General features: G+C 41.1%; 2 protein-coding genes across 2 annotated transcripts; one reads left to right on the forward strand and one right to left on the reverse strand.

Moving 5' to 3' along the window:
- Nucleotides 1-16,349, forward strand: LOC146713342 (scavenger receptor cysteine-rich domain-containing protein DMBT1-like). Its single transcript, XM_085437867.1, has 17 exons — nt 1-49; nt 1,421-1,807; nt 1,951-2,382; nt 4,234-4,620; nt 4,764-5,195; nt 6,256-6,512; nt 6,734-6,884; nt 7,012-7,099; nt 7,206-7,268; nt 9,647-9,846; nt 9,956-10,087; nt 10,181-10,368; nt 13,076-13,227; nt 13,313-13,558; nt 13,641-13,803; nt 14,869-14,955; nt 15,406-16,349. Exons 1-16 carry the CDS (start codon nt 1-3, stop codon nt 14,953-14,955), a joined length of 3,414 nt encoding a protein of 1,137 aa, XP_085293993.1. The 3' UTR covers nt 15,406-16,349.
- Nucleotides 16,350-16,778: 429 nt separating this feature from the next.
- Nucleotides 16,779-19,489, reverse strand: LOC146713343 (uncharacterized). The gene is made up of 5 exons (XM_085447191.1): nt 19,313-19,489; nt 18,358-18,504; nt 17,775-17,949; nt 17,465-17,630; nt 16,779-17,312 (listed from the first exon to the last, which is right to left on the reverse strand). The coding sequence occupies exons 2-4, from the start codon at nt 18,410-18,412 to the stop codon at nt 17,465-17,467; spliced, it is 396 nt and encodes a 131-aa protein (XP_085303317.1). The 5' UTR covers nt 18,413-18,504; nt 19,313-19,489; the 3' UTR covers nt 16,779-17,312.
- Nucleotides 19,490-20,539: the final 1,050 nt, after the last annotated feature.

The following is a 20,539-nucleotide window of genomic DNA, read 5'->3' on the forward strand; positions in this document are numbered from 1 at the left end:
ATGCTCCACCCCCTGCTCATCCTGCCTCTTCTCAGCTTGCTGACAGCAGGTAAGCTAAAACAGCTGGCAGTCAATTAAAAGCCATTTGGGGGTGACATTTAGTTTGTGACCGGCATTTTTTTTCCTTAAAAGAATATTTGATCTTTGTGATAAAATAGGTTGATCAGGACCTGACAATAATGTGTGATATTTTGCATGTGTGTCTGTTATGATTATCTGGGTCTCACACAAGCACCAAAATCACTCCTCATCAAAAGTTACCTCAATCATTTACCTTTGATCATTCTCCATCTGAATTTATACTGAAAGTCATGTCCTATTCATGTATTTAGGAGATCTTCATTTACCCTGAAAAAAATCTTAGTGTCTTACTATTCATCACTGATTGAAGTAAATAAGAACAGCCCTAGGTTTGTCTTCAGCACGGTAACCAAGCTGACAAAAAGTCATTTATGTTGAGCAAACCATTCCTTTAACATTAACTAGCAAGGACTTCATGAATTTCTTCACACAGAAAACCAATCAAGGAAAAAGTATTTGTGACAATTATGTACAGCTGCTTTCAGTACCATTTACCATCCACTGACACTGCTCTGTTTTGTGTGGTCAACCACTTCATGGCTGAGTTGCAGTCACTCCCTATCGCAGGTGGGATCCTGTCAAGGTTACATGAAACAACCAAACAAAGTACATTACAAAAACCATAAATAGCAACCCTTAGACCTGCGAGGTCATTCAGCCTTTAACCCCACCAACCATCCTGCAAATTTTAAACAACAACTTAAGTCCTTGGTAAATACAATGCTGGACACCTGAATGACTTTAAACAGATATATAAATACAATATACTCTAGGTCCTAGGGTATATTGTATTTATATACCTAGGGCCTAGGAGTAGTGATGGCCAATTTAAAGCTGAAGCTCTGGTGTAAGTGTCAAAAAAATCAACTCATTGTTTCAGAAACACTGTGTTGAAGCTTGGTTTGTCTGAACAAAGTGATCAATGATGTCCGAAACTTCATTCGGCACGTCACTGTCAATTCAGCTGTATAGAGTGGGCAGTCCTAATAAAGCAGTGCATTCGAATTTGTAGATTCACGCTGCTCTTCATATTTGTGACCACCAGATGTCACCAAAGACTGTACTGAACAGCTTCTAGTGATGAAATGTTTTTCAATACAAGCTTAAATGCATCAGAAAACTTAATTTGGCCATCACTACCTAGGGAATATATATTTCATAATATTTTACCAGGGTAAAAAAGTATTGTGATCAGACAGAATTAACTCTGTCTGATCACATTCGGTCTGAATATGGTCTATCCTTAAAGCATAAGAAAAAGGGTTGTATGACTTGTGTAAATTTCACATATATCAGTGAAATTTGCTTGAGGTAAAGATGACTTCTTTTCATCCTTCAGGATATTCCCAAAGTGTCGATCCTTGTTACAACTACACTGTGCTGAATGATCAATGGCGTTCAACAAACAACACAAACACTCAGGACCTACACTGTGATCAATCTATTAACTGGCAAGGCTGGTACCGCCTGTTTCTGGGGAGCTCCAATGCTCGTATTCCCGAGAGGTGTATAGACTCAAACAGGTGTGGAACCCATGCTCCTCTGTGGATAACACAACCTCATCCCTCACAGCCAGGTGAAACTGTAAATCGCACTGTGTGCAACAACTGGTCTGGAAGCTGCTGCCAGTTTCCATCACACACCATCCAAGTCAAACTATGCTATGGAAACTACTACGTCTACAAACTTGAGAGGCCATCTGTGTGCCACCTTGCGTACTGTGCAGGTATTGTTGCCCTCTAAGCATGATCACACTGTAACAAATTCATCTTTTTCATCCTGCTGCTAAATTCAACTGTTCAGAAGGAAAATGCTCTCAGCTTTACCGCAGTACTCTCACTTATTCATTTATGTATTGACTGTAAACAGAGGTGAACACAACAACATCTGCACTTTCTTCAACCACACCTGCTCCAATACCGCAGACCTCTACAGCCAATCAGGTCAGGCTCACTTCTACAACAGCAGTGAGCAACAGTGCAGCAGTGGAGGGGCGCATCCGCCTGGTTGGAGGAAACAGCTCGTGTTCTGGCAGGGTGGAGATCTTCCACAGTGGGCAGTGGGGGACGGTGTGTGATGATTTATGGGACCTAGTGGATGCTCAGGTGGTGTGTAGACAGCTGGGCTGCGGCAGGGTCGTCTCAGCACCAGCAAATGCTCAGTTTGGTCAGGGCACCGGACCCATCTGGTTGGATGATGTCAGTTGCTCAGGCAGTGAATCAAATCTCACTCAGTGCCAGCACTTAGGATTTGGATCTCACAACTGTGGACACTCTGAGGACGCTGGTGTCATTTGTGAAGGTAAATTTGTGCAGCTGCTTACACTGAAGTCCCACTGCTTGATTATATGTCCAGGATGTTTAGCTGACAGGTTTGCAGTCTACGATTATGATAGCTTTGACTTATGTTACACTGTTTTGCCCACAAGCTCTTTCACATTGAATATTTTATTTACAGACAATATCTTGGAGCCTTACTGTAAACCCAACAAAAAGTCCATCATTTTCCATTTAAAATGCAAATTTGGATGATTTTTTACTCTTTACAGGCTTTGCACTTGAACCACCTCTTCTTTCAGCTCTTTGTGATGGTAAATTGGGAGGCTTTTGAGTTTTCGTTAAAGTGGGACAACACCAAAATAAAACACCAAAATGCAATGCGTTTCCACAGCTCTTGATATTGCTCCACTCAAATATATGTTATCCAACATGTACCTGCTTTTACAGGCTCCGTGAGAATCATATTCTGGAGACGTCTAAGTAACAATATTTGGTCACAATCATACTTGCACCTGGTAGAAACAGGACTTCAGGATTAAATGCTTAAACTTTATCCATTCTAGACTACATTTTCACTGTGGGTTCTGCAACTGATACACAGCTGCATGAAACATAGTTAGTGGGTCCTCTATAACCTTACCTTATGTCCACAGGAAGTCCCTCTTTCTGACTGTGAGCAGCAAAATAATATCCAAGACTTAAAACACCCATGTGACTGCATTAAATGCCCTGATTGCTGGACATGTGACATGCACTGAAATGTTATGGCCCTGTGTTGTGTCCACATACTATTGCATTTTGTTCTGTAGATGCATTTACTAGAAGCACTGGAGGGCGCTAATGAATATCGTTGTTGTTGTGGTACTTGGGAAGGAGAAAAATAAAAAAGGAGTTTTCTCCGGTGATCCTCTGTTCCTACATGCTCATGTGTGTTCATGCCTGCTGAAACAACACCATGTATGCAATACATAAATTGTCTGTCTCAGCAAATCTAACAATTTTATATCCAGCAAAAAGTCTTTTTGATTTTGTTTTGAGACTAACAGGGTAAGCAAGAGCACGATGAACGAGATCATTAATCTTCTTTTGAGAATATATGCCTTTTATTTTTTATTTTGTTTATAAATCCGTAAATTGAGCACTTTACATGCATATTAGACTAATTCATATGGCCACACTGTTGGAATTTACATTGTATTTTACAGCCATTTTTAGCTGTGGACCCTGGTTTCAAGGCCTCTCCTTGTGGGTTTTCTCTGGGTAATTCGGATCCCTCCCACAGTTCGATGACTTGCTGTTCCTGAAGATAGGTGAACTGGTGATTCTAAAATGTCCGTGTGGTTGTAAGCCCTGTGACTGACTTGTGAACAGAAGAATCATCTTTTACATTTGCTGTTGTTTTAAGATTTTTTTTCTCTTAAATTGAGGAAGAGGCGATGCGGAAAGAAGCACCGAAAGGCTTGTTTTGAGTTTATTTGACACAATAAAGTGGGTGGAATGAATGTTTCAACTATTCTTTTAAGATATTTCTCACATGTCTAAGGTCGAGATATTATGTCACTTGATTATAGTCTGGATTTTTTTGAAATTAAATACTTTTTTCATGCCAAATATTTAGATGTCAAATCTTTGCAGTGTTCATACCAAAAACTGATTGTATTGAACAAAAAAAGTTTGGAAACTAAAGAGACAATTTAGTTAAAGATATGCACAACAGAAATCTTTAAGACCGGTACAAACACGCTGTTTCATCCCTGCTCCTTCAGTCTGCATGTCGAAGCTTTCTTGGCCAAGACATTGAACCCAATTTGTCCCCAATGCATCTATCAGTGTGTGTGATTGTTTAAAAAGATGACTTCTTTTCATCCTTCAGGATATCCCCAAAGTGTCGATCCTTGTTACAACTACACTGTGCTGAATGATCAATGGCGTTCAACAAACAACACAAACACTCAGGACCTACACTGTGATCAATCTATTAACTGGCAAGGCTGGTACCGCCTGTTTCTGGGGAGCTCCAATGCTCGTATTCCCGAGAGGTGTATAGACTCAAACAGGTGTGGAACCCATGCTCCTCTGTGGATAACACAACCTCATCCCTCACAGCCAGGTGAAACTGTAAATCGCACTGTGTGCAACAACTGGTCTGGAAGCTGCTGCCAGTTTCCATCACACACCATCCAAGTCAAACTATGCTATGGAAACTACTACGTCTACAAACTTGAGAGGCCATCTGCGTGCCACCTTGCGTACTGTGCAGGTATTGTTGCCCTCTAAGCATGATCACACTGTAACAAATTCATCTTTTTCATCCTGCCGCTAAATTCAACTGTTCAGAAGGAAAATGCTCTCAGCTTTACCGCAGTACTCTCACTTATTCATTTATGTATTGACTGTAAACAGAGGTGAACACAACAACATCTGCACTTTCTTCAACCACACCTGCTCCAATACCGCAGACCTCTACAGCCAATCAGGTCAGGCTCACTTCTACAACAGCAGTGAGCAACAGTGCAGCAGTGGAGGGGCGCATCCGCCTGGTTGGAGGAAACAGCTCGTGTTCTGGCAGGGTGGAGATCTTCCACAGTGGGCAGTGGGGGACGGTGTGTGATGATTTATGGGACCTAGTGGATGCTCAGGTGGTGTGTAGACAGCTGGGCTGCGGCAGGGTCGTCTCAGCACCAGCAAATGCTCAGTTTGGTCAGGGCACCGGACCCATCTGGTTGGATGATGTCAGTTGCTCAGGCAGTGAATCAAATCTCACTCAGTGCCAGCACTTAGGATTTGGATCTCACAACTGTGGACACTCTGAGGACGCTGGTGTCATCTGTGAAGGTAAATTTGTGCAGCTGCTTACACTGAAGTCCCACTGCTTGATTATATGTCCAGGATGTTTAGCTGACAGGTTTGCAGTCTACGATTATGATAGCTTTGACTTATGTTACACTGTTTTGCCCACAAGCTCTTTCACATTGAATATTTTATTTACAGACAATATCTTGGAGCCTTACTGTAAACCCAACAAAAAGTCCATCATTTTCCATTTAAAATGCAAATTTGGATGATTTTTTACTCTTTACAGGCTTTGCACTTGAACCAACTCTTCTTTCAGCTCTTTGTGATGGTAAATTGGGAGGCTTTTGAGTTTTCATTAAAGTGGGACAACACCAAAATAAAACACCAAACTGCAATGCGTTTCCACAGCTCTTGATATTAGCTGACAGGTTTGCAGTCAACAACTATGATTTTTTTGATTTATGCTACATGTTTTACCCACAAGCTCTTTCTTTTTTGGACATGAATTCAATCATTGTATCTGTTCTGGTTTTTTGATAATTATTTACAAAATAATACAGATGTTTATTTTTAATTAAAATTTTAAGGCCTTTTTGACATTTACAGGCATTATATTTGAACATAAATTGTATCTTAAGAGATAATGATTTAATTTAATATTAGCTGCATGAAGAGAATTAAAATCGATCATACTGAAGTTGTTCAAAATTTTCCAGTACCCAGTTCCATCCACTGGCTGTAAGGAACAATCTTTCCACCCCAGTAAACAGAAAACGACACAACAAAAAATGCCCAAACAAGTCTGCTTCATACCACCTGTCACTCACTTCTGGTCATTTCTGCAAAAGACAAAGTAGATTGTGTGCTGAGATATTTTGAAATGTTATCTTAAAGATAATCCAAGAGACCAGTCATTTCCAGAGGTTATATCATCCATACTAAAAGTGTGACCATGGTTAGATATTCACATATGCATCTCCTGAACTTATCATGATATCTTGTGAAACTGTTCAAGAAGTTCTAAATAACTTAGAACTTCCAAAATCCAGAAGACTTGTAGAGCTGATACTAAGACACCCTTTCCCCTCTGTTTTTTAAGAATTTCTACCTGAGATGCCCAGTGTGTTGGCCTCAACCTGCACTGTGACCGGCCCCACTATCATTGACGTCCACGGCCAGATTAACTCCATCCAGGATCGCTGTGCGTACTCTCTGTTCTCGACTCCGTTACTCCCAGATTTCCTTGTTCTGGGGAACTTCAGGGACAGACGTCGTAAAGATGTGAGCTTTTTGGACAGTGTGACGCTGCGTGTGGACGGGCATGACATTCACCTGGAACAAGGTGGGAGAGTTCAGGTAAGCGACCTACAGCCACAGTTCGTGTGTCAGAGTGGAGTCTGATCCAAAGTCCTCCCTCATCCTCTGCTGTGTCTCCTTTCATCTTTCTTCTCAGGGCTGTTAGAAGCAGTTCTTTCAGAGCTGCTGAACTCAGTGGTTGTTGCTGTGAAATCAGCCTGTTTGTGTGTTTGACATGTTTCACTCAGTGTTTCCTCCACTTTGTCTCTGCTGTGATGCAGCTGGACGACTCCACACTGACCCTCAGCAGCTCACCTCAGCTGGTTCATGGTGTGCAGCTCTCTAAGGACCAAACTGGAGTCACTGCTGATCTCTCCAACCTCATCATCTCTGTCTTCTTTGACGGCTACACCGCACAGATCCTCTTAGAAGGTGCAGAAGATAAAGTTTAATTATTGTAACGTAAACTGTAAACTGTGCTGTTATTTATTGAGCTGCTGTGTTCCTCCAGTTTGAATATTGATGCTGATCTGACTCATTCTGTCCTGATCCTGTGCAGGACCTGCTGGTTCATCTGTGGAAGGTCTGTGTGGAAAATCCAGCAGGTCTCTGAGTGACCTGAGGCTCTCTGAGTACAGCTCCACCAGGTAAGACCTCATCACAAGCTCAGAGTCCCTCTGACTGCTGCTGCTGATGTTGCAGATATTCTGTTTGTATAAAGGAGCCTGAACTTTGTTGTTTGTCGCCCCCTAGCTGTGAGATGCAGTACAGTGAGACTGCTGACAGCACGATCAACTCCACCAGTGTGACTGAACGGTGAGCAGATCCACACAGTAGGGAACATCTGTTATATTGTTGGATATATAATTTTTGTGGCAGTTACCTTGTGTACTTCTTTAGAAGTTTGCCTTTGCAGACCACCACATTAAATGCCACACTTAAGCCTTGAATGTAGTCCAGATTTATAGCATTAAGCAAAGGTGTTCAGCAAAAGCCTTGCATTAACTGTTTAGGAATTACAGACATATACACAGTTTGATGTTTTCACAGGCTCAGAAATAATTGGTTCCACTCGAAGGCATTCATGCCCATGCTATAACACTGTCTCCATTATGTGTGACTCATAATGTGGTGCTTCAGACTATGAACTATTTCTCTCCTCCAAACTTCATCATTCCGCTACTAAAGTCAAAATCAGCCTTCTTGTCTGTAATTGTAACCCTTAGTTTGTTATGAATCCTCTGTATTTACATTCATGAAGGCATCTCTTCATTGCCAATTTTGGCAATGATACTGTGGAATACACTTCACACCGACAACAGTTGTGCTCACAGTTGTCAATTTTATTGGACATTCATACAAAAACCCACAGTCAGGGCAGCGCTGGTCTCAGCTTTCCCTCTTTCCATCTCTCGCCTCACCAAAAAGAAAAAAAGGCCGTCCACAGTCTAAGTGCAGTTATGTTCTCACTTTCCTTGCTTTCACGTTTCTGTCCAGTTCATCCCAAAACAGCTCAATGGGGTTTACGTCTGGAGTCTGTCCCGGCCACTCCATGTTTTCAAGCGTATCATCTTGTTCTTTATTCCTGATTCTGGCATAGCTTGGACTTGTTTTTTGGGTCATTATCCTTCTGTAGGATGACCAACCCCTGATCAACTAGGCCAGAGGCTGTTGCATGGCGCAGGACAAGGCTGTGGTAACTGTTGTGATTCAGGGTCCCCCTCATTCTGTATAAGTCACTGACCCTGGATCCAGCAAAACAGCCCCAGACCATCACACTTCCTCCTTGAAACTTGATGCCATGGAATCTTTCACCTACTCAACAGCATACGAAAATCCAGCATAATGAAACCAGGATTTCAATTTTTGATTCCATTATACTCCCTTCCAGTGTTCAGTAGTCCAATGGTTTTGTTTCATGGCCCAGGCGAGCCTCTTATTCTTACATCTTAGCAGTGGCTTTCTTGCTGCAACTCATCCTGTCAAACCTGTAGCTCGAAGTCTTCTCTTCACAGTTGAAGGTGAGACTTGGTTGCCATGACTACTATTAAGCTTGTGCTTGAAGCTGTTGTCCTTTGAGCCGCCTATCATGCAGGCTGTCCTCTGATTCAGTTGTGGTATTGGGTCTGCCCGACATCTTCCTGTCACTTTGCTGCAGTTTCTGAGTAACTTTTGATAGTGAAAGAAACTGTACTCTCTGACACCCTGACTCTCTTTGCAATTTCTCTGTAGGAAAAACCTACATTTTTAAGTGTTACGATGGTCTGTGTCTCTTCCATTGTTAATTGCTTTTTTCTCACCATTTTTGTAGCAACACACTTCTTTCAGCAGTATAATACTGATCAACTGATGCTCAAGAGGGTATGATACTGCAGTGACGCAGACAAAGGGGGTTGTAAGTAATCCAAAAAATTGGGATCACCTGTTGGAATTTGCAGCACCAGCTTTCAAGCCTTGATCAACCTCCTACAGAACAGTTTTGAATTGTTAACCCATTTTGAGTTCCCTGAAAAAATGTCATGAAGAGGCTGTGTGCAGGCAGAGAAGCACCTAAAATGCAGACTTCACAGAGCAAAAAAGTGAACTCAAAAAGCAGCTTTATTTCTGACTCAAGGGTAAAACAATAAAAACTACACTGTGGAAGTAATAACTAAACATAGAGTGAGGCACACAGGGAAACACAGCCATGAATGAGGGAGATCGCAACACAGACCAAGGAAAACACAGGGCTAAAATACACAGAGGGATAAGGAGGGAACGAGAGACACAAAGGGAGCACAGCTGGGAGTAATCAAACCTGAGAAGACCAAGAGGAAGCAAAACGGTAAACATTAACATAGGACACGGACTGTCAAAGTAAAACAGGAAACATAACACAGATGCAGACTTGACAAGGGGATACAAACCAAGCAGTCAAGTCCCTTGAAACTGATGAAATGAAAATGAAAAGTGAAAAACTGCAGATCAGTCACATCTTGATTGATTTGCATGATTTTATTTAACAACCATTATGGCAGTGTAGAAGCAAAATTACAAAAACAGAGACTTCATTTAATTTTGATCTACCATAAAAAACCATTAGATTTAGAGAAGCACATACGCAAGATAAGTAGTGTTTGATAAGCTATATTTAGACAAATGATTACAGTTGATCATTTTCTTGTCTTTAATTTTGTTTTCTCTGTGGTGAGCAGCTGTGATCTCCTGAAGGAGGCGCCCTTCTCCTCCTGTAACAGTGACATTGACCCAGAGCCCTACATAACCGCCTGCACCGACACTTTGTGCAAATATCCTGCAGTGGACGGACTCAACTGTCAGTTCCTGAAGGCCTACGCAAGAGCCTGCAGTCAACACAACCACACTCTGGATGGCTGGACATCAAAGACCGGCTGCTGTAAGACCTTAATAAGACCTTAATAAGCTCTCCTTTGTTAAACACCTGAACTCTGGAGTTTTAGAGCTCCCATGTTTTCAGGATAATACATCAGTGTGTTCCTCTGTAGCCTCTGAGGCCTTCTGTCAGGACAGGACCTGCAGCGATCACGAGTTCTGTGGTGAGAAGACGGTCGGTGGTGACACTCGCTGCTTCTGTCGGGACATTTTTGCCTCCAAGTACCAAGCAAACAACTCTTTGGGTATGACAGCTGTGACATCACCATGTCAACAGGGCTGAATAATGGAGGAAAACTTCTAACTGTGATTTTTCTGACTGATATTGTGATGTTCAGGTGATCCAACGGTCTGCATGCAGGACTCTGCTTCACTAACTCTGGTCGGTTGTCTCCTGGAGGACAAAGGCATCGACTACTCTGCCTTACACCTCAACGACCCGACCTGCAGGGGTCAGGTGGACGAGCTCACCCACATGGTGACCTTCAGCTTCAACAGCAGCAACAGCTGTGGGACGGTGGTCACGGTGGGTTTCATCTCCTCCTCTTTACCTTCTACAAGCTAGAATTGGATGTCCCGAAAACCGGTCTTGGTCTCGAGACCGGTCTCGACGGACTTTTGTCTTGGTCTTGTCTTGATCTTGACGGACTTTGGTCTCGGTCTTGTCTTGGTCTCACTGTCTCGGTCTTGCTGTCTCAGATCAACATAGTGGTCGGGAGATTTGGAGTCAACAGTATCCATGACACACAGCATAACATTTGATAATGTATCATGCGCAAAAGCTTTAGCTCTAAGAGCCGTGCTTAGAGAGTGCTTTGTAGTGAATCAGAATAGTCGACTCCCATTGAGCGAGAGCCGGCTCCTCAATTAATTTCCTTTCCCTGCTCAGCTGTCACACAGCGACACACAGTGGCTCAGCCATGCTCAAATCCCTCCACATTGTGGCATTTTATTATTTCGCCTTTCGCGCCCTTCAAACACAACTAAATGCAACCCGTTAGATTGAGCAGTATGCCCGGTCAGTAAGTTACAGAAATGTAAGCGATTTCGTCTGTCATAAAGTTTGCGTTCATAGAACACAAATAGTTTTTGGTAAATGCAAAAAAGAAGCATTCGGCAAAGTGCAGTTTTTGCAAAGTCTCCTTGACCAAGACAGCCGGGACTACCTCAACCTTCACCAGGCACCTGGAGCGCAAACACCCTCAAAGGTAACAAACACCTTCAAACTCTTCTAACTACCTTTCCAACCTCAGATGACCTGGTCATGTTTATGTAATATTGTTATTTATAATGTGTTCTTCAAACATTATAAATTATGTAGGGACAGTTTTTTTGCAACCGTCCCTGCAGACTTAACTTTAACTTAACGTTACATTACATGCTATGTACAGGTAGCTAGCGCTAGCAGTGGCGTTCAGCTACTTAAACAATTTTCATTAACGTTAGGTATTTTGGTGAATTCATTGAGCAGAAATATATCGAAACCATTTCAGTGAGCACTTTAAGGGCTGGTATGGTGTGGTTTGTTGTCGACTTTAATGGGCATATTTATGTGGTTGCTGACTAGAGTTGGATGTCTCGAGACCGGTCTCGAGACCACTTTTACGTGGTCTTGGTCTCGTCTTGGTGTCGATGGACTTTTGTCTTGGTCTTGTCTTGGTCTCGATACCCTCTGGTCTTGGTCTTGTCTTGGTCTCGATACCCTCTGGTCTTGGTCTTGTCTTGGTCTCGGATTAGGCGGTCTTGACTACAAGTCTACTACAAGCAGCCAAACATCTTCCAGCATCTGCTGAGCTTCTGCTGCTCTGCTCTGTTATATTTAAAAAAAACAAAGCAAAACAGAGGAAGCTGGTTAAAGTGAGTTGAAATGACTAAAAAGATGCAATGTAATATTTTTCTCTTGTGCATACTCATCTGCTTACGAATTATATGCTAGGCTGTTGGTTTGCCAAACCGGTTTCATACGCTTTTTTTATATTTATGGTAGTGTGACATCTTAACAGCAACTCAGTTAAATATTATTTGATTCCAGTTGTCCTTTATCAAAAAGCAACACTGTAAATAACAGCTGTTTACAGAAGCCTAATGACTGTCACATGAAAAAGATTTATTATCATTAATTAACATTTGGTGCAAGATTAATAACATTTATTATCTTAAGATAGTAATTCTCAGAAGGGTATCACTACCTTACCGTAGTGGAAGGGTTTGTGTGTCCCAGGGATCCCAGGGGCTATGTTGTCGGGGGGCTTTTGCCCCCTGGGAGGGTCACCCGTGGTAAACTAGTCCTTAGTGAGGGACCAGACAAAGAGCGATTCAAAAGATCCCTATAAATAGAGCATCAAGGGAACAGTTCACCTTGCGCGCTTAGGGTTATCAGGGCCCTGCCCTGGAGTCAGGCCCGTGGAGGGTGCCCGAGGTCGAACGTCTGGTGAACGCGCCTTAGTCTATGGGGCCCGGCCGAGCACAGTTCGAAAAAGGTCTGGAGATCAACAGACAAATTGATGCTGCTGCAGTGATGACGCTGTACCAGTCCATCGTGGTGAAAAGAAAGCTGAGTGTAAAAGCGAAGCTCTCAATTGCCCGAGGGCAAACATCTAAACACGCATTGAAGCACACAGAGAAACATACAACCATGAAGCAGAACGTGTCAATGGACAGAGAGAAACAGAGGGCTTAACTACACAACACAATGACGAGTGAACAGGAAATACATTGGAAACACAGCTGAGACAAATTAATGTAATGAGACAGAGGCAGCAAAACTAAACACACTGAAAATGGAACTTAAGACTGTCAAAATAAAATAGGAAACACAATGGCACAAGGAGGGAACAAGCCAATAGGAACATAAACACAGACGCACAGGGAGGGACACAGAGGACAAAGACACAAGGGGACCCTATATGTACAAGAAGCTTGTGCATTTGGAGTTAGATGTTGCATTGAACATGGAGAACAATTCCCAATCTCTTCATCACCTCAGAGTTATGAAAAAAGCTAATTAATTTAACAATGATATCAGGAGATATAAGTATCAGGTCAGAAATAAAAGTTGGATTGATGCATTCCTATTTCTTTGTGTTGACCAAGTAATCATAGTACCTGGTAAGTTGTAGAAACATAACAGATCTCTGTTGATTCCTGATGTCCAGCATTAAAAAATTATACATATACTATAATTTTAAAATGAACCGACTTGTTTAGCGTCATCTGATTGTGTGACTCCACAGACCAACAACAGTGAACTCATCTACAAAAACACCATCATGAACCAGAACAGCTCCTCTGACATCATCACTCGTCACGACCAAGTCTACATCGACTTCTCCTGCGTCCAAACTCAGCCGGACATCAAGACTGCCACCTTCAGGATCAGAGACAGGTGTGTGGTTGAATTACTTTAAGATGTGAAGCTTCTCATGAGGTTTGTGAGTCAGAGAAAGCTGAAGTGTGTTTGTGTTCTGCAGCTCTGTGATCCAGCACATCACATCTGGAGTTTGGGATTACACTCTGACCATGAAGGCTTTCACCAACGTCAGCCACACACAAGCTGTGGAGTCCAGCATTGAAGTGCAGCTGAACCAGAAGATCTGGGTGGAGCTGAAGACTGACGGGCTGGACGGAGACGTGGTCGTCGTGGTGACCGACTCCTGCTGGGCAACTGACCAGCCATCACCCGACAGCACTCCGAGATACGACCTGATCATAAACGGGTGAGACAGACTCAGAGAGTCATGTGGTTTTGATCTCTCTCATGGACTCCTGAACAAAGTGTGTTTTCCTGTCTGTGAGCAGCTGTGCCAACCCTGCTGACCAGACGGTGCAGGTGGAGGACAACGGACTGGGAACCTCCAACTACTTCTCCTTTAACATGTTTGAGTTCACCGGGGGTTCTGGTGAAGTCTTCCTGCACTGCAAACTCCACGTGTGTCCCAAACAGGAGTACAGCTGCCTCCAGGTACAGCATTCTGCTAACACACTAGCAGCATGTGTTAAGCTCTATCAAAACATACCAAATTTGCATCTCAGAGTTTTATTATCGGTATTTGCATGTAACTACTCCTACATTACTGAATTTTAAAGATGTATTGATCTGGCATACCTGTACCCACAGGCAAATTAAATCTCTAAAATTCTTCCACGGCTTTGATGTTTGCATCACATAGTGACGAATGATGACCCAAATGCAGTTCAGTAGGCAGACAACATACATAACATAAAGCGCTTCATTAACGGCTGTTCAAGTGATCAACCAGGAAAACATAAACAGAATCCACAGTAACAATGAAATAAGGAAAGGTTAACACACAATTTAAAACTGGAACTACTAGACATGCATAGACACAATGATTGCAATCTGAGCACTCACCACTCTTCCCACATTTTCGATCAAAGCAGCCAGCCTTGTGGGCTTTTGAACAGCATTCACCGTTTTCTTCAATTTCCAATAAACCAGGGCCAAGCCAGCTCAGATCAGGAAGAGCCCCTTTATCATGGTGCTGAATAGGTAGATGTCTTCAATGTCTTCAATAGACAGTCCCGCTAGGCACACGATGCACCACTTCTGCCACCCATAAATCGTGTATCTGGAAGGAAAGTCCCTCCAGAGCACGCAGGCTCTCCCAATCCTAGGCTTCTCGTTGAGAAAAGGGTGTCAAGTGCATTAAGGGACCAGTTAATCAAAGCCATAGTTCTTCTTTACTTTTTAGAGGACAAGAGCAAGAATGAGAGGCTCTCTCAGGGTTAGAGTGAGACAAGACCAGACAAGGACATAGAAGCAGCAGCAGGGAAGATAAGGGTAAGGAGAGGGTGAAAGATGCATCCGCCTCCTCCAAAAGCCAGAGCAAAAAGACTGCAAGGGAAGTAAAACTTATACAAAACACTGGACACTGGGAATTAAACTGGTCCAATTAAGGGATTCTGACACAAAAGCTATAATGTTTGCTCTCAGCAGATTCAGTCCTGAATGAAAGGATCAGCGTTGATGTTCTTAAGTCTGGACTTTGTCTCTCTTTGTCTTTAGACTTGTCCTGGAGCTGCTCGCAGACGCAGATATGCCAGGCCCAAATATGAAGGTGAAGCCTTCATCAGCATGGCCTGGACTCATTAGGTAAGACACAGTCTGCTGTTTTAGATGATATCATTCTGAGACCTGTGCTGATAGTTAGTGCTATTCATTATCACAATGAAAAGCCTCAATATAATAGAAACATCTCAAACCTCACTGATGGAGGGTGAAAGAAAAACTACAGAAATAATACTGATTCCAGCTGAACTATGATTTCAGGTTCTTGAATTTAGTTAAAGCAAATATAATGTCTTTATTATTCCCACTAAAAGTCTATAAACTTGACATCTGATGAGTTCGATCTTCTAAGTCAGTGAAATGTCCTGGTTGGTTGTCTGTAGCCTGACAGTCCAGGATCAGGGTGAAGGTCCATCTCAAATACTGATGATGAGCAGATAAGAGGAAGAAGTGGGAGGAGAACGATAGATACAATTTGGTATGACACCAGAAACAGGAAGATTTTCCAGCATTCAGTGTCGTTCATCTTCTCAGGTGGTTTCCATGGTGACTCGGACTGATTGACAGGCTGCCCACCTCCATGATGATCCCTGTCTTTTGATGATGATCCGGATGCTGGTTGTATGAAAGATTGAGCTGTCTTCTGGCTGCTATGGTGTTGTGATCACTACACAGCTGGAAAAGGCAGCAGTTTTATTGGAAGTATTGTAAGGACAGGACCAAACAGAGAGATAATGATTCTGTTCCTTATGGGTGGAAGTAGCTCAGGAGGTAGAGGAGGTCATCTACTAACCAGAAGGTTGTTTGTTTGAACCCTGGCTGCTCCAGTCAAAACACTAACCTGAAGTTGCTCTCTGATGCAGCCATCGGAGCATTTACTACATTTTATTATTAACATGGTGAAGGGAAGTGTGTCAGTTTTTTTTTATTTATTTGAACAAATTGATATATTCCTCAAATGTCTCCAAGCAAAGCTGGTTGCACTCTAGAACTTCTGGGGACCAGTAGGGTGTCAAATGTTGGATTAGAATTGAGACTAACGACTTGTTGGACTTGTGCCCTTCTGAATATAAACACATCTTTGGTAACAGGTCTCACAAGCAATAAAGAAGCATTCCTTCTTCTCAAGTTGTTTTAGGTGAAGATGTTTTACCGTACTCATAAAGATGTGAAAGTATCCATTTGAGAGGAAAATGAAATGAAATGACAAGAGGAGAGTTTGAGAAACATATATTTTGGGGCCATAAAGTCCCATATAGATAAATGGAAATTGATTCTTTACCAGGGTGAGTCATTAAAAGGAGAGCAGTATCATTTATTCCCTTACTCCTTGTTTTCTAGCTGCTTTTGTTTTAATTTGATTATGTATGGGTTGACTTTTGAATTTTGCCTTCAAGTGATCATTCAAGAGTTATTGCTGTGTTCTTTTTTCTTATTCTGTCTTACTGTTTGCATGAAAGACCAAAAATAAAACAAAAGGTCAGGGTAAAAATGAAGCTTCAAGCATTTTTTTGTTATTTCCACTGTCTCACTAAGAAACTGTTTAGCCCGAACTCCATTAACTACAGTGGTTTTCTGAATGACACGGGGCTCTATATACACTGAGAACAGTGCATGTTTATGCAGGCTTCATCTATTTAACACCTGTTAAATCAGAAAGAAGAAGGCAATGACCTGTTTTTTCTTCTGTTGAGTAACATTTTGTGGGCTACCAATAAGTACACTGTTAGACATTTTATTGTATTTTTACAGCAACTTACTGGCAACACTATTGCCAGTAAGTTACTGTAATTACTGATCTACAGTATCTTTACTGTTGTGATGTTTTACAGTTCAACCACTTTACTGTAAACATATATTACAGTATAACAGCTTTACTGTAAACGTGGTTTACAGTTAGAAAGACTTACCGTGATTAAGTTTTATAGTATCACTGTACTGCAAATGTGGTTTATGGTATAACACTGTAATTGTGTACAGTATAATTTGTTTAGACTGTAATTGTGTTTTACAGCAAATAAAAATAATGTTAACATTCATATTCAATATAAGAACATTTACAAAAAACAATATAATTCAATAAAGTAGTCTCAGAATAGTGAATTAAACCAACATTTATTGTTGATATTTTTTTTAACAAGAAAAACATTTTTCAACTGAATAAAAACAATGTCAATAACCAAAATAAATAGAAGCGTACATGAAAACTACACAGTCCTTCACCTTTCTGTGTCTGATTTTTTTAAGGAAAACAGTTTTTCATTCCACTAAAAACAGGTCAAACCCACCAGCATGAACATTAAATAAACTATTACAATTGTAAAACAAAAATCATTTACAAAATGTAATAATTATCAGTGGGTCCCAGGAAATAGAATGTGACATGGGATTTAGATTTCCGTTACCAGGATGGTCGGGTTCAGTGTAGTCTTTATCACCACCTGTCAAAGACACATCATCAATATTCATGTTTGCTCAGGTTATTCACTTGTTCACATCTGTCTGAGATCATTCATACTGTTGTATGGATGAGTGTACAGTATGTATATAATTATCAGCTATGTAAAAGATATTATCATCTCTGTATTCTTACCTAGTTGGAAGTCCTCCATTCAAACTCAGAGAGCCGCTGGAGGAAGGTGGTGATCCGAGGGCTGATGCTTGTAACCTTCCTCTTTACGACACGACCTGTCTTGCAGCTTGTACCAAGTTTTGCAGGGCATTTTGTTCCCATGTCTGGATTGATCCTCACAAAGAACCTTTTAACGGAAAAAAGGCTGCTTTAATTTCAAAATTAAAACATACATTACAGCAATCACCTATATGTTTCTGCAACTGTAGTCAAGCTATCACATATATTTCATTCTTAAATGGTGTAAGCTTTAATGGTGTAAAGTATTTACCTCTGTATCATCTCCAGTGTGATGGACGCTGACTCCTGATACTCAAGGTTGAAAACGTAGTATGACGCAAAGAAGACAGCAAGGGTGCTGGCAAAGTCATGCATCTGCTCAGGCTCATAAAATGCCTTGCCCTCCAAACTGATCATCCAGCGGCTTGCAGACATGAAATTATTCCCTAAAAACAGACAAGAGTCCAATAAGACAATGTGCTCACCGTTACAAATAAGGTTTCCACAAGAATGCTGGATAGCAGGCCTCACACTGTACAAAAATAGAATCCACACAGTTTGCTGCTATTTCTCTTATTATTTATTATGTAATGAAAATTATGATCAATTACAGGAAAAAACTGCCTAATGTTTTGGCATTTTGGCCTGTGCTGAAATGTTAGGCTGTTTTTTCCTGTTGGTCATTGTGTATAATAAATAATAAGAGAAACAGCAGCAAACTGTGTGTATTCTATTTTTATACAATATAAAACAGACAAACCCCTGTTAAGTAAGTTGTTGTGGGTACAAATACCACAATAATTACATAGATTTTTTACAAAAATATTACAAGAGGATTGAAAGTATTTACTTACCAAGCGCTATTACCCTTGGTGTGATGGGTAAGATCATCTCTCTCTCAACAGACATCTTGGTGGAAAAAGCATTTAAAACACAAACACTGAGGCTACATCACACTGTCAGCGCAGCCAGCAAGGGCAGGAGAACAGCAATGCACCACACTGGGCGAGAAAAGACAGAGAGACAATTGTTAATTTAATGTTGCATTTATTTAACCCTTGAAAAATATATTTACATAAGTAAATAAAAGAAAAAAAACACACAACCCATCTTTTCCAGAATAATTCAACTAATTGCTCTTTTGACCAACCTAACACAGACGTTACACGGTTTTCCTATGAAAAAGACCCTGGAAGACGTTGTATTAAAGGGAAAAAAACATGCTCCCCTTCCCACTTAAAAAAATAATAAATATTAAACTTAGGTTGGAGTTCCTCACGCCACCAACCTAATGTTATATTAACTTTTTAATGTTGTGTACTGCAGCTCACACAAAATTAAATAAAGCAGGCTAACCTATATGAGCAAGCTCAAAACTGGATAAGATTGTTTTAGCAGTCTCTAAATTTCCAAAAAAAAGTTGTCTTTCTTTATTCTCATTAAATGTGTATTTTTACCTGCTGCTTTAGCTGAAGCTAAATGTCCCACTGTTAGCATGGCCAGCTTCTCAATAGTCATAGAACAGAAGCGCAGGAGGACAATGCACCACACTCGGCGGGAAAAAGACAAAGACTGTCGTTGCGCCTGTGTTCTTCGCCCCTCCCCGTGGAAAATATATATCTAAATATATATTTAAATAAGAAAAGAAAAAAACACACACAACCTATTTTTTCCAGAATAATTCAGCTAATGTGCTATTTCGACCAAGCTAACACCGATTTTAAGCCCCCTCCCCCCACACACAAAAAATATATATGCTCTTAAGAATTAATAAACGAGTATGTTAGGTAGGAGAGTCCTTTGCATTACCTTATGACGTCCCGTTTGCAGTTTCCACACAGAGCTCCAACAATAACGAGGTGCAAAATCTTTTGTCCTCTCGAGCATATCGTAATGAAGAGTTAACAAAGTTGGACTGTCTTTCCTCTCCTGTCAATCACTGGATCACAGGTCATGTCAGTCAGGATATGGAGTGGTGGTTGGTAGAGGTGGTGGGTGGGCGGGGCCAGCATGCATTCAGTGTGTGTTTCACTAAGTTGGGTTGACTAGTTCCCAGAAGAGTTCTGTACATGTTGCACGTTCAGTAAATGAGCAATTCAGTTACTGCTCGACTGAGAAGCCTCCGCCAAATTATTACAATATTCTCCACTGACTGAAGTTCGCCTTTGGCAACGCAGTGGCAAGCACACATTTGCAGCAGCTGTGCATGTGCATACAACTGCATGCAGCAGATTAGATGATCAGAATTCTTGAACCTTACACACAGGCAAGTCCCCTAAAAAGTCAAAACCATAATACTTTCACTGGTATCATACTGACAAATGGCATAGGTTGGAGGAAAATCTGGAAATGGTTGGCAGTGAAAGAGTTAAAATGTAATGCACTATTGCAACCAACCACTGAAAGAGTAAAAATACACAAACAGTATGATGAACCATTCAAATCACATAATACAGTAGCACTACTGCTAATGTGTTAACGGTAGGTATAACTACTACCGCAATTTTAAAAAATACAGTAAGTAAATGTAAATAACCTTAATATACCCATAATGCAAAGCAAATTACAGTAATTAACTGTAGAAATGTTTTCAGGTAAGTTACTGGGCATTTTGTGGTATTTTACTGTGAAAAATACAGCAAAGGTTAACAGTGTACTTTGTACTCAGCATAACTCTAAACCAGAGTTGAAGTATTAAACCACAATAAGTCTCTTTCATATATGAAGAGAGATTACAAGACAATAAGCAACAATCCATATTAGAAATAGAGAAAGAGATGAGATAAAACATGTAGCTTCAACTCAGTGATGTTCTGTGAGGGCAAGCACTCAAACAGTGCTTGTCCAATGAAATCTAAATATAGATTGTACCAAAGTGAGAACAATCTCTCTTCTTGTATTTCAGTATTTTGACACATAAAACTTTCTCCACTGCCTAATTGCATCCATCCTACACATGACTCCACTGCAGTTAATGATTGTATCGGGCATCAGATTTAACTCTAAGCCTTCTTGATTTACTATTTTAAACAATAC

Source organism: Copadichromis virginalis, linkage group LG3 (genome assembly GCF_057382275.1).
Source record: "Copadichromis virginalis isolate Kocher_CV1m ecotype Utaka linkage group LG3, C_Virginalis_male_GT1.1, whole genome shotgun sequence".
Lineage (NCBI taxonomy): Eukaryota > Metazoa > Chordata > Actinopteri > Cichliformes > Cichlidae > Copadichromis > Copadichromis virginalis.